Genomic DNA, 17,171 nt, shown 5'->3' with positions numbered 1-17,171 from the left:
CATTCTTTCAGTGCTTCATATCCCGAAGTTCTGTTCTAGAGGACAGAAAGAATTACACCTAGGATGGAATATATCATTCAATAAAATTAGAGCCACATGAGTTGGTGACAGTGACACCTAGTCAGACCCAGGCAAAAAAAAACACTTTCAAGGCTGGGCAGCACTTAGAATTATCCAGCAACGGGAAGGCCCAATCTCCTTCCTATCACAGTATCTGAAAAGTACTGGGAGATGAAGGGAGAAAGAACAGTTTGATCTGAATAATTCTCATAGGTAGATCAGAACTCAGTGAGAAAACACATCTGATATGCTGTGTTTTCTGTAATAAAACCTGCAGATGCAAGAAAGCATAAAAAATGGATTTTACCATGCTGAAATTCGGTATCTGACAGCTTTGTGGGCCTTAACATGTCGAGCTGTGCTATCTAAGAGATAAAAAAAGAGTACATTCCACTCAGCTGGCAGGCTAGGATGGAATCTGATATGTCAGTGGTCTACATGGAAGAGAAATTGCCCTGGAATTTGACACTTATCCCCCAGAAAACGTGTAACACCATTTTACCCAGCATAGCCAATTTGCTTCAAAGCTGACAATGCCTAGTAAGTTACGGAGAAAATCTTGACCTTCAAGTTTAGAGTTCTTCATGCCTGTTTCTTCAGGAGCTCTGTGTGTAGTGTACAGAAGTCAGAGATGAAATTAATTACAGTTTAATCACAGATTAATTAGGGCTGTATGTTCTCTCTTTACTAACAGCTGAAATAAGGTAACCTATCTTCTTCATCATAGAATGATACAACTATCAACAGATCAGACTAAAGCACTTCAGCTACCTTACCCTCAAAATCTAATCAGCATGTCAGGATGAAATTCTCCAGTAATTTAGGCTGCAAATCATGGAGTTTTACTCGTGTTTACAGATTTTTGAATGTTGATACCTACTTTGTGTAGATGCCATCGTGCTTTGTTAGAAATAGTTTCTGATATACATATAAAGAATCCAGAAGGCTCATTTGATAAGAAGGTATTTTGTTACTTATCCATTTCATCTAGCTTGATCTTGATGCCAGTAAAGTCGTAACTGAACAAAAAGTTTACCTGACCCCCACAACCTGCAAATCTGTTTAAACTGAAATTCAGCTCTTTCCACTATAAGGACATTTTAACTATTGAATACTCTAGATAGATAGAGTAATAGAGTAGATAGAGCCACTGTATAGTCACAAGGAAAAAACAAACAACACGTACTTGTCTGCTTGCACATAGCTCCTAATCTATAAATTACATATGAAATTATTCAAGTTTGGATGTGAAAAAAAATTACCAAATATAATTGGTATTGCAGATTCTAATTAAAGCATTCAAATACATTTTACACAGCTTCTGGATACGTAGTTTTCCAGCAGCAATTTGCTGGATAGTTACTGCAATATAGAAACAATATTAACTGACAACTCTGTGCCACAAAGTATTCAGAAGACTCCATCTGAAAACTGTGGAAGACACTGGAAGGAAAAGACAAAAAAGTATACACACTAATCCATTCACTTTTCTTGACATTTCAGTAAGCATTCCATTCTTAGGACAGGACAGCACAGCATATCACTTCCTTTTCACAATAGCCAAGTTTTTTTGGTTGCTTTTTTTTTTTTTTTTTTTCAAGAAAAAAACTTTCTGCTCCAGTCCAAGACCCTCTTTTTTTCATACTGTTTATAGACCAGACACTCGTTAACCTCTCAGATCTCTAGAGAGTTGAGGTTTAAGGGAACTCAGGAGGAAAAGACAAATTTGGAAACCCATTTATCCAACTCACTAGAATTGAGACATTATGGTTTTCATTCTTCCCCCACTCCCCAAAATACCAAATTTCCATCATCAGAGCTTTCTGAATAAACGAACATTTTGTTACTGAACTCAGGAAGAAAGAAACCACATGCCTGTTAGGGACAGAGAGAGGAGGAGTGGAATATGTGCTTGGGAGCGTGTTTATTTGACTGGATAGCAGACGGTCAACCAAAGAACATGTAGATCATATATTTTTAAGCATTTCATGATGTCATATTATTAATTCCAGCCAAACCACCAAGACCAAAATTGTCTGAAATTGGTGCTTCTGTGTCCTGACCCCAAAGCCAACAATGGTTGCATAAAAAAAATAATCTATGTTCCTCTCAAGATTAATATTTTGTTTTAATCAATTAGAAGGCAGTGCCCTTTAGAGCATCTACAGAAGACAGGTCTCCTTAGCTAACAAACTAAAATATGGTCCCGGGTAAATTTTACTTTCAGGAAATCAAAATGTTGAAATCCTTGAGAGAGGGAGGCTATAAGCAGAGGGCTCTTCTAAGGGAAGGAGTTTTTATTGAAGCTGTCACTTGTCATTAAACACTCCATATTTTACCATAGCTTGATATTTTCATTAGAGCATACAGACCTTTTTCATCCGTGAATGAAAGCATTCCCTTCAGCCTTGTGTTGAATATGAGGAAAGACTCTTAAAAATTGAGCCCACCCAAACGGGACAGTTAGATTCACAGAAGCAGAGAATGAACCAGGGAAAGTCAAGTAATATTAACAGTGTGGTAACTTACACACTTTAATGTTAAGCATCACACGCAACTTCAGTCAGTTCTCACATGCATTTGTTAGTATCTGTATTTATCTCAGAAATACTTGCATATGATTATAGGGAAAGCAGCAGAACTACTGAAGACACGACAAAATAACACTAGAGAAAATGAGAAAAACATCAAATAATTTGGCTTCCTCGAAAGAAACAACTGTATTTATCTCTAGTCCCTAGATTCAAGCTGTTTACTGTGATATTTAAATTAAAAAAATAAAGAGGAAATAAGTACAATTATGCTATTCTTAGCTCTATATCCACTATCCATCTCTACCACTAAAACACTCTAAGTAAAGAATTGGATAGTACATTGCAAGGACAACTGTACATTCTCAAACAAGTCTGATACAAACCAGCACCATTCTTTTAACATGTCAATTTCTGAGTGAAGGCCGTCTCATGCTGCCTCCAAAGCTACAAAATCTCTTTGAAATATCAGAAACTTAACTAATTTTAATAGGAATTAAAGTTATCAATAACTGGAGGATCATTGTTCACCCATTGCTATGTGTAGCTGTACAAACACATTGCATAACTTATTGTTTCTAAAAAAAGAGTAATTTTAGTATGCTAACAGGAGCTGAGAGAAAACAAATGTCAGGCTTTTTTCAGTGCATTCCATTTGTGTAACAGAAAGAAAAACAAAAAGTGAAAGAATAATGTCAAGGAAAAAAGGCAGTAGGGTAAGCCATGCTTTGAAAGAAATAAAATAAAGATGAACACGTGTGATAGTATCATTTGGTAAGTACAACAGGCAAAAAGTTGAATGACAGATGTCAAGTACTACTTACCTTTCCTAACTTAAAATACAGATTTATACAAATTGCAGATTAAAAATCTAACCATATACTAGATTATTTTTAGGAATTTTAAAAGACAGTTCACTAATACAAGGAGGATTGTGTTATTTGAACTTAAGCTGCCACATAACAAGAGCCTTGTGCATTGCCATAGCATTACGGCCACAAAACCCATTAGCAGATGTAGAAAACCCACATCCCCGTCTTTTAAAAAAGCGTGTAGTTATGAAATCATTTTCATACACTTGGAACTTAACTATTTCAGTGCAACGCACATGCAGGACTTGAACTAAGGGGAAAACCACAAAATGGTGCATCTGAGAGCGTTCCACATGGACACATGTTTCTGCGGTTCTTTCAAAAGTTCTTAAAGAGTTGAAACCATCCCACTGGAATTCCACAGAACAGAGTAAAGAAGTATCTGTTTAAATTAAGGAGGGGATTTGTCTTTGCTTGCGAGCTATTAGGATTTATTCTATGCCTTTATTGTAGTTTTAGTAGCAAACACAGCTGGTACCAAGAACCAGGATTTAACCTAGGATAACAAAGAAAACAGCTTTGAGAAAGCACGTTCTCTAAAGATTTTGAAAAGAATTTTAACAGATCTCAAGGGTAGATTTTGATTCCCATGTTTATTTTCACTCACCAAAAGGAAAGCTGCTTTTGTAAATTTAAGAAATCACAGGAAAAATATTTATTATCTTCTCTCAGAATCATGCAGCCTTCATTCTATTTCATGGCAGCAGTATAATGTTTCTATGACAGCACTTGAAAACTGAACTGCTTGATAAACCATCTACAGCTGTTATCAACCTAGAGCAGACTGAAAAGTATTTCAGTTGGTTTCATACTGGTGACTTTGTATGCCTAGACAGATTTGAGATAACCAGAATTTGGTATGGCAGCAGCATGTTATGATTTCTACAGTAATGCAAACTGTCTAGTAAGCATACTGAGAGTTCATGAGGTAGAGTAGGTTCTTGTCAAGTAAGGCCGAGTAAATGCAGAAAACAAGACTCTTCAGTTGCGCCACAAAAATTTCTATATACTATAACAATACTTACTTTTTTTCATTTCCTGAAGAAAAGGAACAGTATAAGGTAAAATCAGCTAGGAAAACATACAAAACAGCAAAATAATAAAGCTTTTAGAAGATTAGCAAAGGAAGAAATGCCACACCAATTTGAATGTTAAAATGATCAAATTATTTCAATGATGCACTTCATAACTGAACTGACAGTAAAAACCCTTTTTTCCAGGAAGAAAACAGAAAGGCTGCTTTCTTTGAAGAGCTGTAAGATAGATGTCTCCTTTTAAATAATCAGTGTGTAATGGCTATGAAAATAGATCAGCAGGTACAGCAAGAGGTGATGTAGCTTACTGGCCCATTGGCCATATTGCTTTTATCCAATTCTCATGTTACCTGAAGCTGTTGGGAGCTGTCATTAAGATTATCCTCTCGTCTCCTGGCCTCCTCCAGCATTTGTGCACTCTTCTTCTTCTCCACTTGCTCTTTGTGCTTCAGATTTGCTACTTTCTTATTTTGATCTTTAACTTGCCTGAAAGAGAGAAGAACATTCAGAATGCAGTTCAGCTTCTGGTCAGACCTAGTGCTTGTGAGCTGGACTGGCGAGGAGTGGTGCCCTCAAATACAGTCACTTTCCACATGGAAAAACTGATTTATCCTCTAGCATTACCATCAAATGTTAAGTCAATCTAATGAACACATCATTTTACTCATTACTATTAGCTTAAATGTGAAAATTTCTGAAACAAAAACCTTAAAATAACTATTTAGTATAAGCTATTAATCAAGAGACACATTTGTCCTCATGACTGAGGTATGTATTACAAAGAAACCTTTTCTCTGTTCATGCAGACACAGACATATAAAAATGCACACACTTAAATAGTCCATTTTGCTTTGAGTATCACTATATCTAACATAAGCATAACAGGAGAATTGACAGGAAAACGACTGCAGCATTCCTTGAACATAGAAGACTATCCGCAATATCTAGGCAATCTCTTTCCAGAACTATTTATTTTCAAAATCAAGTTCTATTTGTTTACTAGATATTTTGAGCAATTTCCTATCCTTTCTTTTCACAGAAAGGAGCAAGCAAGAACAAACTATTTCAGAAAGCATGCATAATTTCCTTTTCACTTGCATCTATGAATTATTTTTGATGATCCTGGCAACTACCATTGCTTGCAGACAGGGTTTGGCCTTTCTGGGCATTAAGACACATGGAGTATTGAATCTAATTACAGACCCTTTAATCTCAGCCTCCAGACCACAGAGAACTTAAGTCTAAACTTTAAGTCCAATCAAAACAAAACAGGCTAGCTTTGCTTCCTCAGCCCTTTTCTCCATAATTATATCTGGAGTTTGGATTTTGGAATAAAAGATGAATTCTTTGGTTGCAAGATTTCCCCAAAACATCATGCAAGTAGTAGAGACAGCTCTTTAATTTACTGTTTAGAAAGCAGAATGATATACTAGCTTCCTATCTGGTATGTTATCCACACAGAGAAGGAAGAATGTTTCTTCTGTATTTCAGAAATACTTTTAGAATAGATCACAAACAACTCTGCTTTAATATTTTCTTCAGAACTAGTAACAACAGTGTCATCAAGAAAATACCTCTTTGCAATATATATGTTCAAATTACGTGGCATAGGCCTAGTTGGTGATTCGAGCTCTTCCAAAACTGGAGGTTCAACACTGAGCTGTACTTTCTGCAATGTAAGCCAGCTGGAGCTGGAAAAGTTGCAAAGATAGCAAATTTTCCTTGGTGCTAAACAAACTTCTATTAGTGAGAAAAAGTGCTGACATCCTCCAGAGACTGAGAATAAAAGAAAAGTCCTTTTCTGATGATGTTAAAAAGTTATTGGCATATTTAAATACCTTTTCCAACATTACAGCTGATTTGAGTCAGAATGCTTTTTAAACACAACTAGTGTAATTGTTAAGTTGCTCTAACCCAGGGCTGCTCACTGCGTATGGGCACACTGCCCAGGTTTAAAGCTGACTTGCTCAGTGATTAAACAACATATTGGAAATATTATGTTGGCACAACTCAGTTTGTACAATACATGGTTCTAGCCATCCTATAAAATAAACAGAGAAAGTACAGCTAAGTTAACACATAAAATGAAAATGTGCAAGTCCAACACATTCAGCTCCACATGAAGATTCTTATTCAACTTCTAGATTAAAAGTAGGGGAATTAATTATTTTTTATAAACTGGCAAGCTCAGATTCACCTGCTGGGAAAGTGGTATTATTTACTGTTATCTGCTGTTTAGATAAGAGACAACAACATTAATAGTAATAAATATTAAGCCTGATCAAAGTATGTATAAGGAAGATCATTTGTTGCACAGTCCAATATGTCTTTAAAAAGAAAACAGCAGCTCTTCAATGAAAGGATGTTTGGTGCAAAATTAATGCCTTCCAAACAATCAAGTAGATACTTGGAGACAAATTCAGGGTTTCCCAAAGCAGTTTAAAAAGATGTAGTCTTAAAGTTACCTAGTACTACTCAGTCTTATGTTTGTAATTGCCATACTGTTCAGAAACTCGAACTCCTATGCAGGATAAAACTGCTACTCCGTACCTTCATCAAAAAGCAACAAAAAGTTGGACAACAAACCTTTCAGATAATACAGGTATCTACAGCAATACCTTACTGCTGGGTAATTCTGTCATTGGGAGACCACCTTTTTGGATAATGACATTTCTGGAGGTTTAGCTCCTAAAAATAGTTAGCACTCAAGTAAAAAGTCTTTTGCAATGCTAAAAATCTCTCTCCATTTTGCAATGTCATGTCAAGTACTTGCAAATTTGAATCTATTAAAGAAAACAAAGTAGAATCGAAATCAGACTTCTAATTAAAAAAAAAAAAAAAGCAACAACTACAAAAAAACCCAAAGCTTTTTAATTACAGATGGGTCAAGATTTTCAGAAACAATCTTTTACACCTTTTGATTCTAGGTGCACAGTTTAAGCCAAAGACCCCCCCCGAGCAAAATTTCTGAAATTGGAACCTGAAAACAACTGTTCATTTCCATGACTTGAGCCTTCTTCTTCAATGAAGGACGAGGCTGCATCACTGATACAAATAAACAAACAAAAATCCAATGGCTTTTCTCTACAAAAATCTGGAATTTCTAGCAATGAGGGAATGCTATTATTCTGAACACCATAAAGAGAGAATTAACCAAAAAAAAAAAAAACAACAATAAAAACTTTCAAATGAGTAGATTTCAGATTTCCAGAGTCTTTTTCTGAGAGAGGAAAAAAAACAATAGAAAACCCGTGCATCATCAGGTATTCCTACAAAGTGGTAAGAAGACTGATCCAATTCAGTTTACTTCAGTTTACTACCTGCAAGTCCTTTGGAAGATTTTTCATTCCTAATAATATTAATTGTATTAAGGTTTAAATTAAGCTAAATTATTCCATACTACCCTAAATAATTTTGCATTTTAATACTAATTATCTTCTACAGTTATGCACATCAGTAGAAATAGCTGTTAATTATTTCCTTATATGGATTTTTATGCTACATGTTAACAGATAGTTATTTACTACCCTAATCTGATTATCTTTTCTGAGGTAATTTTAGATGTTCTTCTTCTAAAATATGTGACAAAAAGTTAAGCAAAAATATGCAGAAGTTAATTTTAATTTTCTACTATTGTTTTAATGTTTTCTTTCAAAGTTATGCACCTAAAACACAACGGTTTTCCTAATGATCCAAAAATAAGTGCACATTTACAATGTATTCAAATTGCTACAGAAACTTATCTTCAAGAAAAAAGTGGATACTGATTATATTTCAAACGATGAGTGTGTGCACTAGGAAAAAACACATTCATTTTGTTCACAGCTAAAGAAACCACCTGTTTATCTGACTTAGGTTCTTGGAAACTAATTTCACATTAAAAAGAAGGCACACTGTCAGTCAGCCATGTCAGAAAGATTGTGCTCAGCAACAGCCTTCATTAACGTAGCATTACCACCACCCACAGGACAGTGCACTGTTGCTGCAGCTACTAATCCTGATGGAAGAGGAACTTCACTGGCTTTAAAGCACACTGCTTCTCAACATAACTACACTGATGCAATACATATACAGTGAAATTCATTCAAAAAATGGCAAAATAATAATAATAAAGTATGCAATAATGTGCTATATTACTTAGTTTAATATTGCCAATGCTTATTATATTATGAAATATTGAATTACAATGTATAACATCATTGAATAGGACATCAAAACACTCTGAAGTCCTGAGAGACACTGAGGAGTACATTTATTCACATGCGGAATTAAATGGAGCAGCCATGTAAAGAAGTATAATGCTGACAGCAACTTAAGTCCGAGAACAAAACACACCATAACTGAAAAAAAATCCAGATAGCAATCCTGAAAGGCAGAAAACAATAAACTACATTGTCCAGATCTTTATTAGGAGTACTTGATCAGTGATTAGATTTAAAAAAAAACCATTTTTTTTTTACTGCAAAGAAGTCACCATCAATTCAAAGGGATGTTAATGACCTGAGCTGGAATGACTCAAAACTCAAAGGGAAGTGTCCAACTTACTATACTGCCAGCACAATTTCCTTCATCACTTCTTTGTTTTAAAGGTCATACAGCCATAACCTTCACCTTCGCTTAAGAATCAAAAGATCATAAGCACAGTGACATGAGGTGAGGAATTATTTTTATTTATTTTTTTATTTTGAGAGTTTTGGTGCGCAAAGAAAAACATTTACCTTTTGGGAAGTTAAGTAGAAGGAAGTCAAAGAGGAACTCTTCTCAAGAATGCTACTTGAGATTGAAAATAAGAAAAAAAATCCTTTTAAAAAGGTTTCGCTTTAGCGTTTAGTTGCTTAAAACTTACTTTACCTTACTTGTAGTTGATCACCCAGCCATAGAGAATAATGGCAGTATTTGGAAAGCCTAATTTCTTAACCTCAAGAAAAAAAGAAAATAATGAAAGTAAGTAAAATAAGTGATGTAGGAAACAGGACTGACCACATCATATAGTCCCATCACCACAACTGTGTGCCTGATTGACGGTCAAAGCAAAACTGCCAAAGATTGAACAAAGCTCCCTATCTTACTCATTGAAAATTTAGGATTAAGAAATTAACTTACTGCTGAAGCTCACTATGCAATTTAGTATGGCCAGATTTCTTTTTTTAGAGCATAAGCATTATTTGAGGCTGTTCCTTTGCTTTGTTGGGTTCTACTAAGCAATCTGAGTTTCTTAAGTAGTTATTTTACTGTTAAAAAAATGGTGCATTAAGTTACTAAATTAAAAAAACCACAATAATTTAATTATGCTTTTCAAATAACTCATTCTAGTACCACCACTCCTGTTCCACTTTGTGTATTAGATAAAAAATGGAGCAACACACATTCAATCAGCTTCTACTGTATGCACAGCTGACCAATTCCAGCATTCAACTACCTCTTCTGCTTGTGGTCTCCTCCAACAACCTCTCATCATTTTGTTACACTGCTCTTCTTCTTTTTCATATGTTCTGTGACATATATATGACAAGGAAAAACATGGCAATGAAAATATTAGCAGATTCTGAGAATTTAACTGGTCTGTTGCATGCGAGACAAGAAGCAAGAAGTCCCACAGTGGCTTTAAGAGTTGGGAAGGGTGAACTACATTTCCTGAACCTAGGAAACCTTGGTTTATAAAACAAAGTGTGCGTTCAGTGAGCACTGGAGGGGGCAAGGGATGAAGACGCAGAAGGCTATGGGAAACCAGCTTGCTCCAGATTTTCAGAACAAGGTCCTAAAAGCACCTGAATCAATAAGTGTGAAAGTCAAAGACTAGATGCAGATCTCAACTCTACACTGTTTTTTTTTTCCTCAATGTTAGGAATTAGCTGTACAGTATCAATCCCTGCTCCCGGTGCAGTCAGCCCATCTGACTCCAGCTAAAAAAAGCCTTCTACTTCCAGAAACAGCCGATGGGAAAATATAGGAAAATAAAGCATATAAACCAGGCAGGAACTAAATACTCTGAATCAGAAAATAGTCTAAAAACCTCCTGTTATTTAAGAATACCTCTAACAGAAACCCATCACCTGACATGTAAGCATCACATAAAGCTTACACACAGCACGTTTCAAATAGTGAAGTGGCACAGGTTATTAATACAGTCAGAGAATTTAGAGAAAGATACATAATAAACACATGTACAGAAAGAGAAATCTTACTAAAGATTAGAAGCACGAGCATCTCAAAAGCATACTCTAAGTGCTATCAAGCTAACGTTCTTCAGGGAAAGTAGATTTTTGTCTTCAGTCTCTTGATTGACAAAACCTTAATAAAATCAGCTGCTCTCCAGTCAAGAGAACAGTAGTAGCCAATTACACACAAACTGTTGGAGTGTTGTTTCAGTATTCTCAAAGTAACTGGAAGAACAAGATCTTTAATGAACTGTCTACAATTAACAACAGGGAGTAACAGGAGTCTTCATTTTAGTTCAAGAAGTCCACAGTAAATTAAGCAAAGGAAAGATTCACTTTGCCAGACACAGACACAACCTGCTAAAAAAAAAAAAAAAAAAGAGCAAAGTAAAAAACCTTCAGTTACACACCTACAGCACCATGTTTTCATTAATACCTAATTCCACTTCTGTAGATAGATTCTGTAATCCACTACAGTTACTCACCCACTACTTCGTTTAAAAAATATAGTGCAGTTTCTCAACTATTTAAACTTTCAATATCTACTCAGTAGGAAGTAAATGTGATAAAGCTAATGAATACATACCATAACTTCATAATTGATGTAAAATTTGAAATCAGGTTTCAAAAACTAAATATCAAATTAATTGCAGGTCAAGTTCTATAGTTAAATTAAACCTTGCAATCTCCAATTTTTATTAAAGTTGAAAGCATTAAAAACACAAATTCAAGGTGAACCCTACAATAATGCTCTACGATGATGATATGGGTGCTCCTTTCTTAGGAGAAAACATACTGCTTTGAGGACCTTAATAACAGTATTCAGTAGTTCAACAAATAAGTTTGTTTTATTGTATTTTTTTTTCTTATGCTTTTGTTAATTGAGTAAGCAGATGCAAAGCCAAAAATGACATTAGCAAAAAGCCTGATGAGGCCTCAGTGTGGATTCCTTCTCCTAGCTACATGCTGAGTTAGTTGAATTTGGCTCTAGCAGCGCGGGAAGAGCTCCCAGAGGGGCTTTTCTTTTTACCTTCAATTCCAACACATAAGCCAACCACCCTATGAACAGATCACACACAGCCAGTCACTCTCTGCTCAAGAGACCTGCATGATTTGGCTGAAAAAAGTATTTTCTAAACAGCAATAAAATCTTCCTTATGAATGGCATTTTATTGAGGTTTCAGAGGGTATTTTTGTGATCTAAGATCACACACGTCTCTTTTAACTGCAGTCCCACCAGCCAGAAAAGAAAACAAATCAAAATATAGCACTTGTTTTCTTTCATAAGAGTATGCAATCTTTTCATTCCTTCTAGAATAATACTTGATACATACAATAATTAAAAATAAAACAGAATGTGAAATCAGCAGTTGAAACAAAAACAAACACAAAAGTTAAATATAAAGCAGGGGAAATAACATTTTAAAAGCAAATCGTTTAAAAATTATGCTAGCCCATAAGCCTATGCTTATTTTACAGCAAATATTGGACCAATTATCAATAAGGACAAGTCCTCTTCTGAAGTATTTCACAAGTTTGGGATAAGGATTGCAAATTATCCTGGTCTTTTGAAAGAATTAATGTTAAAGAATCAATGTGACATTACTGAAAATGCAGTTTTCAATGAAAGGTATTAAAAGAAACAGTTACTGGAGTAGAAAACACAATGTATGTATGTAGGTTACTCTGAAAGCAATGCCTCCAATTTATTTCCATGGAAACTACAACAGATGCAAAGAACATAACAATGTCTGATAAAGCAAATTCTCAGCTATAAAACACTATTTTTTCAACACACTCACCACCATTAGCCAATTATTTGCAGAAATGAGCTGACTGTCAGAGAGGTTCTTCATTTTGAAGTGTGAGAACCACGCATGGCCATCCAGAATGTGGCTTGCCTATCAAGTGGCTGTTGCCACTCCTGAAATGCACCACCCAGCACCTCAGTGTGCTCACTTCCACTGTTAGGTCTCCATAAGTGTTCGCAAGTAACAACAAACGTCAATGGGTGGGGTTTTTTTCTGCATGGAAGAAGTCAGTGACTCACCTTTGCCTCAAACTCACTTGTGTGTCAGACACCATTTTGTCAGAATGCCCTTCTGCTGCCATCTGTCATGAGTCAACAACATGAAACCAAATATTGGTGGGGAGGTTCAGCCTTTATTGCTGTATCATCAACATCTGCCTCTGACATCACGGGCCAACGTAATACAATAGGAAATGATGTGAGGACAGAAATGCTAAAAGGATCTTTCTGAAAAACTATAAAATGGTCTGTTTTCAGGACTATAAAAAGGTCTGTTTCAGGCCTGGTGATTTTTACATTGCTGGTATGACCATATCAAAACCATATTATTTATTTTGTCTACTTAAGGACAAAATTGTTTTCAACAAGAGTCTTCCAAGCAGATTCTCTGCACAGATTTAAATGCATAGGTGTTTATCCTTCTAGCTATAAAAATCAGTTTCAAGTCTGAACTTTCTGACAAGAGGTTCAGTCCCATATATGGGATACTCCACTTCTGAGTAGTCTTTTATCTAGACAACTATACTACTCCAGTGAACTACTTTTTATTTGGTTACCTTGAGACAAATGAGGCAAAATTCAGATTTGAATTGATTGGATTTGACCACTTTACCAACACAAATGTGTTGATGCAGCCTGTCACTGTGATACAGGTAGGTACAAATCTTTTCTGTCTCCTTCAATGAATTAACCTCCTATGTAATTGGAGAATGCTCATAATCTTTAAGATAGATAAAGAAACAACAGCCTTTAATGTCAGGAAGAATATTCCTAAGACAAATCTCATATGTTTTCAATAGATTAACTGTCTCTGTATATGAAGATATACATTACAGGTTAAGAATTTTAACCAGTGTTGAGAATCTCATTAAAAATTATAGAGGCAATAGACAAAATAGGATACAGAAAGACAAGACTTCTAGTTTCTTTCTCTATCAAAATAAACCCATGAATTTCTCTAACTGTAATTCAAAAAACATCCTCCACTATTCCAAGACGTGGAAGAAAATTTATTCCTTTCTCTCTAGAATACTTAAGAAATCATCTTAAAAAAAAAAAAAAAAAAGATAAAAATGCATCTGGGGAAGATTATGTCTGCAACTGAAAAGTGTTAGCAATTCATATGTGCTTCTGAAACTGTTTCACACCCACCAAAGGAGATAAAACAAATGCGCTGATCTGCCATGAACATACCCATGAAATGATCTTCTACAGTAAAAACAAGGAGTCTTTAAAATGAAATCACTTAAATCTTTAAAATGCTTTTTTCACAAGGAAGATAATTGACTATCAGAGAGAAATGTACTTGCAAAGTATCCAACTTACTTGGGAATAAAGCCTTAAGCAGTAAAAAACAATGCACAAGATGCACCAGTAAGACCAGTAAGTTACATAAAATCCTGTAGTTTTAGTGTTGATACCCTTAGCAGCTTCCCAGAGCAAAGGCACAAGAATGTCAAGAAACCTTCACTAGTGGTAATAAGTTTTAATGTCAGAGGCATTAAGGAAATATTTGGTTCTGATAAGTGTGCATGAAGAGACTGAGGAGTAGTAGTGGTATGGTTTTGCCATGGATTTGAATTGAAACTAATTTTTAGTGAAGCCTATGTTCTGCCTTAGCACGTATTTATTCTGAACTAATGATGAAAAAGAAAAAAAAAGATCTGTGCAAAGTACAAGGGAACAAATAGCAAGTGATGCTGAAGGAAAGATACACTTACTCTCACTAATATCAATACTTTAAAACGTTGACATTGCAAATAACGAAGAAATGTTTGCTTTTATATTTTTTACATATATATTGCTACAAGGAGATAGCAGTAAAACTATTTCTTAGCTGGTTATTCAATTCTTTACATGACATTGATATCACTTTCTGCCAGTAACATCTATGTGATGTTAAAGATTACACAACGAAAAGTGAAGTGAGTGAGTAAATCTATCTTGTAGCTGGTTACAAGAAAAAGCTATTAACAACATTGCTGCCATCTATTTGGTATGACTAGCCGAGAAATTCAGGCACAGCTAGCATAATCAAGAATCCTACCAGCTGAAAATTCAAAGATTAAAACAGTACACCTTTGTCTTTATAACCACTTGAGACAAAAGGAACTAAGGGAGCACACAGTGCAGAACACACCAGAGAAAGGCAGGCCTAGAGAAAGAATGAAACCACACTGAACACAATATTGGTGAAGGAGAAAAGGTATGACAGGAGATGACTGCAAAATAATGTGTTGCCATACACTCTTATGGGTAAAGTTGTGCTACGTTATCCCCCTCTCAGTTCCCAGACTCCGGGACTTCATCATATGTGGCGTGAGCAACTCAAGACATTAAAAATGCAATAGGAAGTTTGCTGACAATTTGAATTTTGCTGGCACTCACAATGGAAACAATCTGGTCAGCACTGCTAGTGCCAGTGGGATTGATACAGACCAAGTTGGACTGATGTGGAAGCTAAGGAAGACAACATATGTTTTTTAGAGCTACCATCTGGTGAGCTACGGTAAATCACAGAATCACAGAATCACAGAATTGTAGGGGTTGGAAGGGACCTCCAGAGATCATCGAGTCCAATGAATGACACTGGGAAGTCGCAAGTTCACATGCCACACTAGGAGGGAGCTGAGCAACAAAGGAGCATAGGAACTACAAGGAAAAGTGGCCTCACACCAGTTTTACATTGGATTGGAGCCTTCTGCAATCTTCTGTCAAGGCTGGCACTGAGCACACTCGCTTGGCAACTGCCAATTGCTGGCAGCTGTAATTTCTAGGACTAAATTAAGCACTTCTGGTCTATCCATACAGACTGTTTTACACCTCAGATTTATAATGTTCTCTCACTCTTGGTTTTTAGAGAAGGAGATAGGGTACTTCAAATGATCAACTTCATTATGAAATGTTTGAAAGGATGACCCTAGAAATGAATTGCTGAAAACCTACTGTCATCCCAAAACTACCATCAAACTCCATTCCAATTTTCACCAAAGCTGTTCAGTACTGTAAAGGAATTGATAACATAATAAGATTCCATGTAAAAAGCCCTTTGCTTTGAAATGAGTGTGCTGAGTCACCTAAGAGATGGGGGCATCGTGCCCCTCAGAGCTACAAGTTAATCATTCATGACTGAAAGCAAGCAGTGACAGTAAGAAATGTTCTCAGTCAAAAAGTAAAGTGTTGAGTCACATCTGAAACAAAACTGTTCCAATGTCTCTGATCTAAGGCAAGGAGGTCATCTTGCATGGTGGTGCAAAATGGAAATCGATCTTCACAAGCAACACAGGATTAAGAGGCAACATTTCAAGCTAGTCACAAGCTGAACACATGCAGAACAACTAGATGCTTCTGATTACCTCACTGGCATCTGATTACCATCACTGATTTTTTTTTCCTCTTGTATCTTGTTGGAATTGATATCAGAGTATTTTGCAACTTATGTCTTTTGGCTCTTGTCCTTTTACTGAACACCTCAGAGAAGAGTCTGGCTCTTTCTTCTCTGCACCTTCCCATTAAACAGCCAAAAAACTACAGCATAATCTCTCATGATGCTCCTTGTCGGTCATGAACATACCTGGTTCTTTCTGCCTCTTCTTGTATGCCATGTGCTCCAGCAAGCACCTTGTCATCTTGCTGTCCTGCCTGCTGGACTCATTCCACTATCACAGTACCTTTCCTGTACTTGAAAGTTCCTTCTAGACACAGTCTTCCTGATGCAGACTCACAAGTGCCAGGTAGAGGGAAAAAATCACTTCTCTCAACATGTTGACTGTGCTTGTGCTAATACACCCCTGTATGCAATGTGATACTTGTTGACTTGTTCAACTTGTCCTCAATCACATCTCAGTCCTTCCCTACAAGTCAGCCTTCCTGCCAGCTGGTCCTCAGCACATACAACATCAGTTGCAAAGCTTTGCACTTATACTTACTGAACTTTATGAGGTTTCTGTCAGCTCTTTTCCACAGTCTGTCAAGGTCATCCTAAATAACAGCCCTACCCTCCATAACCACACCCATGAAATTCTGAGGGCACATTTTATCTCATCATCCACATCATTAAAAAAAAAACATTAAATAGTGATGATTCCCTTCTAAGACAGTAATCTCATCATTGAAGGCAATCAAGTTGGTCAGGCATGATTTACCTTTATAGAGCCAACTGGCTGTTCCCTATCAGCTTCTTGTCCTTCAGATGCATGAAAATGGCCTTCAGGAGGATCTACTCCAAATAATTCTTTGGACCCTCTTTTTCATCCTTCTTAGAAACGGACATGATGCTTGCCAGTCATCAGGAAGGTTTCCTGACAACCATGAGCTTTTGAAGATGACAGAAAGAGTTCTTGCAATGACATCAGCTGGCTCCCTTGGCAATCCTGTATGTATCTGATCTGATTCCATCAACCTGCATATTTCCAATTTGCTTAAATAGTCCATAACTTGCATTTCCATTTCTGTGGGTAATGCTTCACTCCTGCAGACTCTGCCAC

At 36.2% G+C, this 17,171-nt stretch overlaps 1 protein-coding gene across 10 annotated transcripts in view; it reads right to left on the bottom strand.

Annotated features, from left to right (window-relative positions):
- ERC1 (ELKS/RAB6-interacting/CAST family member 1) overlaps positions 1-17,171 on the bottom strand; it is a 294,250-nt gene that overhangs the window by 133,741 nt on the left and 143,338 nt on the right. For all 10 annotated transcript variants that reach the window (XM_042889766.1, XM_042889771.1, XM_042889768.1 and 7 more), the window contains one exon: positions 4,848-4,983. In XM_042889766.1, the coding sequence (XP_042745700.1) occupies positions 4,848-4,983 (136 nt within the window). The remainder of the gene's footprint in view (positions 1-4,847; positions 4,984-17,171) is intronic.

Source organism: Lagopus leucura, unplaced genomic scaffold (assembly GCF_019238085.1).
Source record: "Lagopus leucura isolate 7727_CA_CO unplaced genomic scaffold, USGS_WTPT01 Super-Scaffold_100159, whole genome shotgun sequence".
Taxonomy (NCBI): domain Eukaryota; kingdom Metazoa; phylum Chordata; class Aves; order Galliformes; family Phasianidae; genus Lagopus; species Lagopus leucura.
Note: the sequence above shows the minus strand (reverse complement) of the source record. Positions and strands in the feature narration are given on the sequence as shown.